At 41.6% G+C, this 13709-nt stretch overlaps 1 protein-coding gene across 1 annotated transcript; it reads right to left on the bottom strand.

Annotated features, from left to right (window-relative positions):
• Positions 1 to 5489: 5489 nt before the first annotated feature.
• On the bottom strand, positions 5490 to 9632 carry LOC124777594. Its single transcript, XM_047253057.1, has 3 exons — positions 9594 to 9632; positions 6553 to 6777; positions 5490 to 5895 (listed from the first exon to the last, which is right to left on the bottom strand). The coding sequence occupies exons 1-3, from the start codon at positions 9619 to 9621 to the stop codon at positions 5834 to 5836; spliced, it is 315 nt and encodes a 104-aa protein (XP_047109013.1). The 5' UTR covers positions 9622 to 9632; the 3' UTR covers positions 5490 to 5833.
• Positions 9633 to 13709: the final 4077 nt, after the last annotated feature.

Raw genomic sequence — 13709 nt, 5'->3', positions numbered from 1 at the left:
AAGATAAAAGGATATCAATGGTAATATTCACTAATTTCATTTCTATCACGAGTGAAAGAGCAGGAGATTCACAAAATCAGTTGAATGGAATGCACAGTGTACTCCGTGTAGAATATGGATTGAGAGTAAACCGACGAAAGACTCAAGTAATGAGGAGTGGGAGAAATGAGATTTGCGACAATCTTCACATCAAAATTGCAGACTACAATGTAAACAACCTGAAGGAAGTTTGCTATGTGGAAGGATATAACAAACGACAGAGAAAGCAAGGAGGACATAAAATTGAATACTACAGGTGAGGAGGACATTCCTGGTCAAAAGAAGTCTACCAGTACGATACAGTGGCATTACTTGGAGAAAAAATTTTAAAGAATGTATATCTGGATAACAGCATCATGGAAGTTGAGGGAACCGAAAAAGAATCATTTGAGACCTGGTGCTGTAGAAGCATATAGAAAAATAGGTGGGCTGGTAAGATAACGATTGAGGATGTTCTTTGGAGAATCGGCAAGGAAAGGAGTGTATGGAGAACGCTGACATAATGGACGATACGAGATCTGCTATTACATCAGGAAATAAATTCCACAGATCTAAATGCAGAGGGTAAAAACTTTAGGGAAAGACAGAAATTGTAAAATACACAATATCTAATTGAGAACTTTGTGTGCAAGTAGTACTCCTGAATGATGATTTTGGCATGGGCTATAGAAGGTATGCACCAAACCGGTTCTAAGGCTGATGACCACAAAAATGTGTGTGTTTCGTTAACCGCTGTACTATACATGAAAAGGGTTAGTTTTTACTGTTATCGTGTCTGTGGTTTCCTATTGCAAGCTAGGGAGAAATGAAAATGTTCCCTTGTAGACATCGTCTGTTTTATCTCGCCGTTATGGGTCCTACACAGCTTATATGATGGGGGCCGGACATACTTCATTGTCTACGTTAGGTATTAGTACAAAAAATTATAAATCGGTTACGTGGAGTAGTTAGAAACCATACTATCACATAGGCTTGCCGACTGCCAAGTTCAAATGGTTCAAATGGCTCTGAGCACTATGGGACTTAACGTCTGAGGTCATCAGTCCCCTAGAACTTAGAACTACTTAAACCTAACTAACCTAAGGACATCACACACATCCATGCCCGAGGTAGGATTCGAATCTGCGACCGTAGCGGTCGCGCTGTTCCGGACTGAAGCGCCCAGAACCGCTCGGCCACAGCGGCCGGCGACTGCCAAGTACACCATGTTCTGCTTAAAACAATTTTATGGAGCAGTATCCGGACATCGCTATGAGTTAACCAACAGTAGTTTACGAATATACCACTGAGTTCCTCATGCATCCTGCGTAGCTGCATATCCTCGGTATAGATTGCCAGGAAATCAAAGACATCTGTTCGTATTTTTCACGACAGACCTCACATGCGCATTCCATTTCATATATTGATATTACGGTACAGATAAAAGACTAAGATGCCTGAGGCTAGACACTATAATATGATACAACAGATTTTTTACCATTCCGTTTCCCTTCAGGTTCTTATAATTAAGCCTAGACGCCACCAACTGCACAAAGTCAGTTCTTGTTTATATGGATCTGACGTTGTTCATATTATTGGTTGACATAGACAGCTGAACACTCAAAAAACGCAATGAAAGGGTTCAGCACAATGTCTAGTAGGTGGTTTATGAATTTTGCATTCACACCTCAGTCTTTCGAGTGTTTTGATGTCTCCATAGCTTCATCGTCTCTGATGCTTATCAGTGGAATCTACCACAACCACACTTTTTATCCTGTTCTGAAACTACTGACATAGACAGCAGGCGTGCACTAAATCAGGGATAATCGGATGGGCTCTGTTCGTTAGCACTGTTTCTTTGGGCACAAGTAAGGAGCATAATTAGCACAGTACGCTCCCAGTGATCTGTTTTGTCATTAGGTTATAACCACCGCTTCACTGACTGTGGCAACTTAAAGTTTTACGTCCAATGTAGAAACAGTCATTTCATGTTTATGACTCTTTGAAAAGCAGTGTAACTAAGAAGATACTAAAAGAAAATTCCTTGTGGTTAATAAAAAATTGTCCCATATATTCCGACAATACATACCAGTAACAACTAGTAGTACGACTTTCGTTGTATCCGGCAAGCTATACTACTTCTACCCAGTCACTTGTAACCACTACCACTTTTTTTAAGTCGCTCTGGCATATGTCTACTGTTTTTTTTCATTGTTATTATTCTGTTTCCCGTGATAGCATGAAGTACAGCAGGCGAGCTGAGAAATAAGATAAAGAAAGAGCTTCATCCACAGAAGTCATGCACCACAGCCAAGAGCATTTCTGTTGAGCTTGCAAGTGACATGCGTGTAACGGGCCATAGTTGGAACAGGTTGGTTTCGCAAAAATCGTTTAAACTGCTAATGACATTATTGAACGCAGTGAAGTCAGACGTAGTAAATTATGTTGAGAAGTTTTACTCCTACTGTATCGAAAGATACTCAAAACGCTTGGATATTCGCTAATCACAATTTAGACAGAAACTTGAACGTGAGATGCGTTACTGCAAGCAAATCTGATTTTTTTCAATAGAACAAAGTTCAAAACATGGTGGATACGGATCATGTATTTCCTTCATCTTATGAATAATATTTCTACCATTTAGATTCAACTAAAGCCTGAGATAGTTTCATTGAACTAGAAAACCATTTTCCTACACCCCAGTGTATTTGATCCAGATAGCTACCAATATACAGTTAGTAGGGTCATTGAAGAAATTTGGTTTGCCATCGCAACGAACCATGAAGAAGCAGGCAAGTAGGAATGATGCAAAAGCTCTTTTAACGATTAGCCATTGGTCGCTTATGTTCTCAGCACGCTATGTAAATAACTGGAAAAGATCCAGCCACTTTTTAAGCCTTATTCATATAATCAGTTATGGAGACTCCACCCCCTCCCAAAAAAGTGTCCGCAGCTCGTGGTCGTGTGGTAGCGTTCTCGGTTCCCACGCCCGGGTTCCCGGGTTCGATTCCCGGCGGGGTCAGGGATTTTCTCTGCCTCGTGATGACTGGGTGTTGTGTGATGTCCTTAGGTTAGTTAGGTTAAAGCAGTTCTAAGTTCTAGGGGACTGATGACCATAGATGTTAAGTCCCATAGTGCTCAGAGCTATTTGAACCCAAAAAAGTAAACAAGAAAAAATGCTATTTGTAATTGAAGCTTTCACCCAGGAAATTTTTGTGGAATGGATGAAAACAGCTTTCGATGATCGTGAACTAACCAGAGATATTTGAAACGCAGTTACATCCTACTAGGGCCCTCGTCATTGACATACAAGGAAGAAACGTCACGTCAATGGTTTGCTGATTAAAAACGGAGTATCACTTCAACCTATGGTATAAAGAAATGCAACTGAACGCTGCGTTGTCAAAATAGCCACTGCAGAGAAACTATAAAAACTTGAATTCGCTGGCTGGACGAGCATTTCAACATCGTCCCTGCATTAGTTACTGAACCAGTTTGCATGTCTTCCACTAGCTGTCAAATGCAAAAATTGTTATGCGGATTGTTCTTCATTCTGTATCGTATTAATGAGTTTGATCATTAACTACCTGCTCTTTTCCTGCTAGACAGACGTACCGATAGTTCCATTTATCTGTAGTTAAATCCTCTACAATATACACATTTTCGATGTAAGAGAGCTCGTTTGAATAAATTCTGTGTATTTAAAATGAGTTATTAAAGAGCGTTGCCTTTCAGGTTCATTAAACCAGTTTCCACAGCTCGTCGATCCTACTGATCATTGGAGTTTACGTTCAGCTGTAGTTGCTTCTGACGAACCTGAATGACAAAGAGAAATAAGCATGAACACCGTCATTCTTGTGAATTCTTTATGTCTGAGCATCAGTTCTGACACAGTATGTGTCATTCAAAACCTGCCTTCAATATAGTTAAGTGTCCAGCAGGAGTAACAGCAGCCATATGGAACTTGTTTTTCTTGTTCAATAAAATGTCATATTGTCAGTTCGAACACAAAAAGTTGATGACTATCGTTAGTTAGGCAGAAATATAGCACAATAAGTTTACTTACATGTCTTTTTCATTAATCAGTTCAAGTGTTAGTAGCAGGGCTTGTTGAAAAATAATGGCTCCGAATTTTTCATGTGAAAACACTTAAGCTTTCTAATGAAAACAGACTTTATTACATTCCACATCTTTATTCTTCATACATCCACGTTTACTTCTCAACATAGTCGCCATGAAGAGGAACACAGTTCTCGCAACGAGAAACCAGTATGTTGATACTGTCACTGTAGGATGTCTGACATTTTCGACGTTACTACAACCATGCCTACACCACTTCATTGCTATCAAAGTGAAGACCACAAAGGTGTTCCTTCGGCTCTGGAAGCAGATGAAGACAGACTCGGACAAAGTGGGAACTGAATGTACAGTTATCGATGACGATGAAACCTAGGCGTCGGCCTGTTGCAGACGTCGCTACGCTCGTGTCTGGTCTGGCACTGTCATGGTGAAGGAGAGGGTGCTCTGCGTGTGGACGAATACTTGGAATTCGATTTTTCTGAGGCACCGACGAGGTTACGTCAGACAACGCCTTGTTATACATTACATTTAGATGTCTTTTTATCGGCAGTTTGAATGAGCGAAGCGGAAAACTCGACTAAATGATATCCGTGATATGTATTTCTTCAGGCGATGTAAACAATAGAATAACAAATTCTGAGGAATTACTCTTCAGCAAGCCCTCGTAGCTGAAATTTATTCTCCATCTAGGGAACGGTTACCATTCTGAAATGTTCCGCACTAGTCGGGATGAATTTCGTAAGTTCATTTTTTTATTTTTATTTTATATCGCCACATTCACTAAAGTCATAGCATTCTGTCTACTTTGCATGGGTTTCTTGTCTGCTTGATATACCGACTATATCAAAACCGCCAGTAGTCTGTGTGATTTTTTTTCAGCTTTTATCTCCAATAACATTACTGCCGACGTGGTTCACAACTACCGGAGCATGTGTTTATCCACTCAGTATCTCCTTTTATTCGTGGATTGTTAGATGTGTATTTCTATATTCTAAGCCAGTAATTAAGGTCTACAGATGGCGTCGTTCCAGTGGCACGGCGATGGCGTTGCCCAGAGTGCAGGTCTGGTCATCGGTGAGGAGCAGGAGTAGTCGGATGGCCGGCCAGAGGAGACACCATTTATTCTGGCTTTCAACTATTTCATGTGTTATCCAGGAAAGGCAAGGCCAAGCCACTGTGTTAGTCATAAGTCTCTGCAGTGTCCATCGGTGTCATCGTCCCACTCAGTGTGTGAAGGCAGGAACAGGGCATTTCGATGGTCCATGGTTAGCATGAATGGATGTAATGTATTGTGTATAATTAATACGCAGTTATACTTTGCCACTATTTATGTATAGCTACAGATTAGGAAATGTATTCTACAACTGAAATATAACAGTTGACGACATGAAAGAACAGTTTTATTGTGTCAGAAAAAAAACTATTACAAGGCCAACAGAATGACAAAAAACAGGCAAAACCATGTTTTAAACAATAATATTCCAACTCAGTTTCTAGCCTGATTGTGAAGCTGATTTATTGCATATCGTGAAGCAATCAGAAGCTACCATAAAAGAAGATAAGTTGATTCCACCGGTTTTTGTTGCTAGTGAAAGAGGTAAGTTCTGCACTCTTGAAATTTACTGCTTTCCGTGAAAATTGTTGATGTCTTCAGTCAACAGCACAGCCATCTCGTCTTCACTCAATCCCAGACGAGTCAGCTCTTCCAGGATGAGCCGACACACTTGCAATACTCCTAGTTCTTGGGACAGTCTGACAGTACTGGTTTACACAGACTCTTTGGTTTCACCACATAAACTACAATAAATAGAAGGAATATATTTTAATAGAGTTAGAAACTATGAATAGAAATATATACTATTTTACATTTACTACTGATAACACAATGATAAGTCATCAACTATTTCATTTTTCGCTCTCTTATGGTGCCATAACAGTGAGTTTGTGGATGACCTCTATGTACCAAACAGGCAACACAATTACTGTCAAAATAAACCCCACAGCACGAATATCTGTTGCCTATTAAAATATCTCTTCGCTAAATGTTGAAACCAAAGCCCATGGAGAACTTCATGCCGCGTTATACAACATAATTCAGATAATAGAACTCAGATTCTGCATCGTAGAAAGATAAAAAATGCAACACATTTAAGAGTCTAACAAATAACTGGAAAGAAAGGATTAAATATGTGCAGGAAATTCCTCTGAATAGTTTTGGTGAAGAATCTCAATGAGTTGCAATTTCGTAAAGTGCCGTATCTTGCTTGCATTGTTCACAGAGAGGTAACAATTTGTCGTTAAAGTGTAACGTAAGGATAAACACTTTCCCTTGATGGTTTGATTTAACTCATATTCTCACATTCACTTTGGAACCCTTCAAAAATTTTATAGTCAACAGTTTGTGGTTATCTTGTCAACAATGGATACAAAATCGTGCTATGGAAAGTAACTTACCCTTCGGTAGTAGGTTGTAGCAAGAATACAGCTTCAGTGAATTGGCATACAAGTAGAACTTGTTGTCTGCCTGGACACAAATGGTATCGTCGTCTTCTTCCGCGTACGACGCCGCCATCAATGTTCTCACAGACGGGATGGTGGCGGACGGCTGTTCCTCACCCTGGATGGCGGCAGTGGTCGACTCTTCTGGTCGTCCGTATACCGCCGCAACTGCGACCAGTGCTATAGAAAACAATGAACATTATTACAGATTGCAGCTTTGTCTACTGCCTGTTGGTGCAACTTTACCATCTAGCGCTCTGATACTATTGTCAGGTAATCTGATTGCCATGTGCTAGCTTGAATATACGGAGATAAGGTGCAACTCAAATGACTAGTGCCACAATTCTGCCACTTGCAAATCTATCTCCTCTGGATGGTAATGGTACTCTGTTGTGTGGTAGACTCTAAGTTGTACATATATCCTAAGTAACTGTTATTAGGAAAGCTGTAGCAGCAGATTACGGCATATTTGTGACACTTGTGTAGAATGCTAAAAGATGTTTTGTACCACAACACGAGACTGTTTTCGCTACCTAATTGCTGATATAACTCAACATGTTGCTCTTAACGGAACAAAATGGATACTGGGAAAGATAATGTCAAGGGTACGACGAGGAAGTGTCACATGCCCACTACTAACCACAATATATCGGATAAAAGAATAAGTACTGCATACTTTGAGAGGTAGTTAAGATCAAACCATTAGAAATGTCCAGTACAAATGGGCTCAAAACGCTTTCCGTAAGAGCTATGAGCAGTTTGGGGAACTGTAAACCGTATTCATAGTTCTGGGTAAGTGCAGCACATACATTAATTCTAACTGAACCAGTATGTATTGTGAACAGCTTGTGAAAACCATTTACATTGTAGTTTTTTCTCAGCGTTTGCCAGAATAATGGGAGCCTCTTATTACAAAGACCAATAGCAAACACCATATTGAGCATGACCTCGCCGGCCGCGGTGGTTTAGCGGTTCTAGGCGCGCACTCCGGAACCGTGCGACTGCTACGGTCGCAGGTTCGAATCCTGCCTCGGGCATGGATGTGTGTGATGTCCTTAGGTTAGTTAGGTTTAAGTAGTTCTAAGTTCTAGGGGACTGATGACCACAGATGTTAAGTCCCATAGTGCTCAGAGCCATTTGAACCATTTTTTTTAGCATGACCTTTAGCGACGACTCACAAATGCAGGTCACATGTAACACCCGATGCCTCATGTATTTTTCAGCTACTTCCTTTCATGAGTTTATAACCATTTCTCGTGACTACAGCTACTTATGAATTTTGTCAGTAATTAACTTTCATCGAAATATAATGTATGCTAGATGAATAAATAAGAAATAATTACATAGATCGTTGCAGTAAATAAGATGCCAGAGTCAAAGAAATTATGTTGAACTAACACGAAGAATATATTTCAAGGAAAAATAACATCGTTGTCGTGAACGACGCAGTCCTACAACAGAGGGCAGAGATGAGTTGCGAAGCGTCTGTGGTGTGATAGAGACATATGCGTCGGCCCGCAAATGCCAAACGGAGATTATTATCGAAATGGTATTATTAATATGTATGTGGGAAGGCAAAATATAATTAAGTCAGGACGTGTATGGACGCAGAACATGAACGCAAGAAGATGTTGGAATTAATGAAAACTGTGGTGCGCATAAATTTTATTCAAGCTGCTGACTAATCAAGAGGAGCCTACCGCCAATAATGAATTTCGTAATAAGCATTACATCGTATCAGAAGCAACGCATCGCAAGGTAAGATATAGCCAGTATTTTTATAGCTCCGTAACAGGCATGCCAGCGTAATAGTAACTTTTCGGGACATTCTCCAAAGCAAACTTTACAGACCCAGGTCGATCAAACTATCTGACAATCAGATCAAACTGGAAGTGATTCAAATTTAATTCATATTTTATTGAGAAAAGTATGCTGGCTAACTGACAGTCAAAGAAAGTTTACGATTTTATGTTGTGTTCTGTAAATGACTTTATTGCATACGTGTACGTAGCATTAGCATTAGCAAATAACAGTTCCCATAAATAACGTTTTCTATGGCATCATTTACCAAGTAACCGGTAAAGAATTGTAGTCTGTTTTGGCCACGATTTAACATATTTTCAAACAGACAGCATTATCATGAATTACGTAATACAGCATAGCTTCTATGGACCGTTGCTAGTCATTGCAGAATTATAATTAACATTATTGCATGTTAGATTTCAGTGCTCATGTTACACGTGTCTTCGCATCTAAGCTCACGCGAGTTCACTTCATTTTTTTGCCCCATTACCTTTCTTGCCCGGTACTTTCGTGATTAGCTATTTATCAGATTTAACTTTTGCCCCTTTTTGGAGCTGACGACCTTTCTACTCAGCAATCTAAATTCGTGCAGACGACATTGGCATACCCAGTTACGGTAACTACAGCAAAACTTTATTTATTCCCGTTCTTTTACATTTATATCATTGTTGCACACAGTAAACACTCGTGTGTTAACGATCAGGTAGTAACTCACTACGTTCTATCAGCAAACATTGGTATTCGGATTTGAATTCCTTGTTTCCATGTACTATGGAAGAATACGTACACGTGTCCCAAAAAGCGTTTTCTAGTCCAAGGACAATATGAGGAGTACATACTGCTACACAACAAAAAAATAAAGTGATCCCATTTGATTACTCATTGTTTTATTGCATTCTGTGGATTATTCGAGATAGCAAACAACTTACGTAGACTTGATGTGTTTCAAAGTAATCAAGATTAACAAGTGCTCATGCCTATTAAGGTGTGCAATTCATAGTCCATGTGCACAGGAATTTTTTTATTGTTTCCTTCCATACCAACATCTCTCAAAATTGTGGCAGTGACCAATTCTTCGCCGAGTGTATAAATAGATTTTCACGCGAATTGCTATCACAGAAATCATGTTTAAAAGAAGGTAACAAAAAAATGTGTATCGTGAAAGCAAATTTATATATTCTGCCAATACTTACCAGCAACAAAGAACAGAACAGCCTTCATTGTACCTGATAAGAAATACTACTGCCGTCGGTCTTACATTTTCATTTATACATGTTCAAACACCCAATGGCATCATCGAATGTTATCGTACCGTTCCTTTCTGATTTTCTGTTCCGGGAACTGGTTGCAGCAACAAGCAGCAGATTGACTTTCCTTGTTTTTGGTAAGCCGCATTATCGTTCGCTCTGTCTTGTTTATTACCAACGCTATTTCAACAACCGTTGTCTAAAATATGGGTTATCATACTGCACCGTTCACTTACTTATCATTCGATTTAGCCGCGCTGGGTAGCCGCGCTGCCTGGGTCGCCTTGTCACGGTCCCTGCGGCTTCCCCCGTCGGAGGTTCGAGTCCTCCCTCGGGTATGGGTGTGTGTGTTGTCCATCGAGTAAGTTAGTTTAAGTAGTGTGTAGGCTTAAGGACCGACGACCTCAGTAGTTTGGTCCCATAAGACGTTACCACAAATTTCCTAATTTCATTCGATGTCATTGGAAGAAACCGTGTATCAGTCACTTCTTTCTCATTAAGTGTCATTGTAGTAAAACCGAGAAAACAGAAAGACGTGTTTCCACGTAAGTTAACTGCCACAGATCATCAACACAGCTGAGCTGATATGTCACACACGTCTTGTGGGCAGTCCCTGTTAAATGTGGATTGAGAAGAGAAAGCTCTAGTAAAAAAGTGAATTGCTGCAAATAGCTCATCACGCTTTTTTTAAAATTAATATAACACAGTTTACGCACAGGCTCGAAATGAATATTCTGTTTCCATCAACGAAGCCTCTGATAATGCAGTAAGTCTCAAATCCTGAAGAAGTGAAATGTGTAGATGCCCCCGATCGTTCATGCTATGCACTTTGCGATCCAAACAGCTTCCCATTTTGAAGGTGAGAGCCCTGTACCTAGAGGATAGTACACCTACGACCTAAGTGCGGTATGATTATAAATATATGCACTGAAGCGCCAAAGAAACTGACGTAGGCATGCGTATTAAAGCACAATGATATCTTAGCAGGCAGAATGCGGTGTTGCGGTCAGCAACGTGTGTATAAGACAAAAAATGTTTGGTTCAGCTGTTAGATCGGTTACTGCTGTTAAAATGGCAGGTTATCAAGATTTAAGTGAGTTTGAAAACGGTGTTATATAGCCGGCGCTTATGCGGTGGGACACTGCATCTCCGAGATAGCGATGAAGTGAGGATTATCCCGTACAACCATTTCACGAGCGTACCGTGAATATCAGGAATCTGATAAAACATCAAATCACCGACATCGCAGTGGCTGGGGAACTGGAACAACAAAGACTGTAGAGAATGTTTCAGTGTGATAGAAGTTTAACACTTCCGCTAATTGCTACAGATTTCAGTGTAGGGCCATGAACAAGTGCCAGTGTGAGAACGATTCAACGAAACTTATCGATATGGACTTTCGGAGCCGAAGACCCATTCGCGTACCCTTATGACTAAACGGCACAAAGCTTTACGCTTCGCCTGCGACCGTCACCACCGACATTGGAAGGCTTATGAGTGGAAATACGTTGCCTGGTCGGACGAGTCTCGTTTCACATTGTATGGAGTGGATGGACTTGTACGGGTAGGGAGAAAATCTCATGAATCCATGGAACCAGCATGACAGCAGGGGACGTTCAAACTGGTGGAGGCTCTGTAATGGTGTGGAACGTGGGCAGTTGAAGTGATATGGGACGCGTGATACGTCTAGAAAGGACACTGACGGGTGCCACGTACGTAAGCATCCTGTCAGATCACCTGCATCCATTCATGCCCATTGCGCATTCCGATGGACTTCGGCAATTCTAGCAGCACAATGCTACACCCCACACGTCCAGAATTGCTACAGAGTGGCTCCAGCAACACTCCTCTGAGTTTAAACACTTCCGCTGGCCACCAAACTCCCCAGATATGGATATTATTGAGCATATCTGTGATGCTTTGCAACGTGCTGATCAGGAACCCCTGGTACTCCTACTGATTTATGGACAGCCCTGAAGGTTTCACGGTTTAAGTTCCATACAGCAGTACTTCAGACATGCCATGTCGAATGTCGAGTAGAGGCACTTCCGCGTGCTCGTGGAGGCTCTCCACGATATTAGGCAGGGGTCCCAGTGTCTTTGGCTCTATACAGTGTTTTATAAATATATATACACTACTGGCCATTAAAATTGCTACGCCAAGAAGAAATGCAGATGATAAACGGGTATTCATTGGACAAATATATTATACTACAACTGACATGTGATTACATTTTCACGCAATTTGGGTGCATAGATCCTGAGAAATCAGTACCCAGAGCAACCACCTCTGGCCGTAATAACTGCCTTGATACGCCTGGGCATTGAGTCAAACAGAGCTTGGATGACGTGTACAGGTACAGCTGCCCATGCAGCTTCAACACGATACCACAGTTCATCAAGAGTAGTGACTGGCATATTGTGACGAGCCAGTTGCTCGTCCACCATTGACCAGACGTTTTCAGTTGGTGAGAGATCTGGAGAAAATGCCGGCCAGGGCAGCAATCGAACATTTTCTGTGTCCAGAAAGGTCCGTACAGGACCTGCAACATGCGGTCGTGTATTATCCTGCTGAAATGTAGGGTTTCACAGGGATCGAATAAAGGGTAAAGCCACGGGTCGTAACACATCTGAAATGTAACGTCCACTGTTCAAAGTGCCGTCAATGCGAACAAGAGGTTATCGAGACGTGTAACCAAAGGCACCCCATACCATCACGCCGGGTGATACGCCAGTATGGCGATGACGAATACACGCTTCCAATGCGCGTTCACCGCGATGTCGCCAAACACGGTCGCGGCCATCACGATGCTGTAAACAGAACCTGAATTCATCCGAAAAAATGACGTTTTGCCATTCGTGCACCCAGGTTCGTCGTTGAGTACACCATCGCAGGCACTCCTATCTGTGATGCAGCGTCAAGGGTAACTGCAGCCATGGTCTCCGAGTTGATAGTCCATGCTGCTGCAAACGTCGTCGAACTGTTCGTGCAGATGGTCGTTGTCTTGCAAACGTTCCCATTTGTTGACTCAGGGGTCGAGACGTGGCTGCACGATCCGTTACAGCCATGCGGATAAGATGCCTGTCATCTCGATTGCTAATGATACGAGGCCGTTGGGATCCAGCTCGGCGTTCCGTATTACCCTCCTCAACCCACCGATTCCATATTCTGCTAACAGCCATTGGATCTCGACCAAGGCGAGCAGCAATGTCGCGATACGATAAACCGCAATCGCGATAGGCTACAATCCTACCTTTATCAAAGTCGGAACGTGATGCTACGCATTTCTCCTCCTTACACGAGGGATCACAACAACGTTTCACTAGGCAACGCCGGTCAACTGTTGTTTGTGTATGAGAAATCGGTTGTAAACTTTCCTCATGTCAGCACGTTGTAGGTGTCACCACTGGCGCCAACCTTGTGTGAATGGTCTGAAAAGCTTATCATTTTCATATCACAGCATCTTCCTCCTGTCGGTTAAATTTCAGGTCTGTAGCACGATGGCCTCGGGAGAGCCAGTCATGACAAAGCTGGTGAGCACGATGTATGAGACAGGCGAAATACCCTCAGACTTCAAGAAGAATATAATAATTCCAATCCCAAAGAAAGCAGGTGTTGACAGATATGAAAATTACCGAACTATCACTTTAATAAGTCACAGCTGCAAAATACTAACGCGAATTCTTTACAGACGAATGGAAAAACTGGTAGAAGCGGACCTCGGGGAAGATCAGTTTGGATTCCGTAGAAATGTTGGAACACGTGAGGCAATACTAACCTTACGACTTATCTTAGAAGAAAGATTAAGAAAAGGCAAACCTACGTTTCTAGCATTTGTAGACTTAGAGAAAGCTTTTGACAATGTTAACTGGAATACTCTCTTTCAAATTCTGAAGAAGGCAGGGGTAAAATACAGGGAGCGAAAGGCTATTTACAATTTGTACAGAAACCAGATGGCAGTTATAAGAGTCGAGGGGCATGAAAGGGAAGCAGTGGTTGGGAAAGGAGTGAGACAGTGTTGTAGCCTCTCCCCGATGTTATTCAATCTGTATATTGAGCAAG

Source organism: Schistocerca piceifrons, chromosome 2, assembly GCF_021461385.2.
Source record: "Schistocerca piceifrons isolate TAMUIC-IGC-003096 chromosome 2, iqSchPice1.1, whole genome shotgun sequence".
NCBI lineage: Eukaryota > Metazoa > Arthropoda > Insecta > Orthoptera > Acrididae > Schistocerca > Schistocerca piceifrons.
The sequence above is the reverse complement of the archived record's forward strand: the minus strand, read 5'-3'. Positions and strand labels throughout refer to the sequence as shown.

Excerpts from the sequence above, each read along its gene's own strand:
- LOC124777594 (XM_047253057.1), bottom strand. The coding sequence starts at position 9,621 with ATGAAGGCTGTTCTGTTCTTTGTTGCTG. Across the intron at positions 6,778-9,593 it reads TGTTCTGTTCTTTGTTGCTG|CACTGGTCGCAGTTGCGGCG; the intron begins GTAAGTATTGGC and ends TGTTTTCTATAG. Across the intron at positions 5,896-6,552 it reads CTACAACCTACTACCGAAGG|TTTATGTGGTGAAACCAAAG; the intron begins GTAAGTTACTTT and ends TATTTATTGTAG.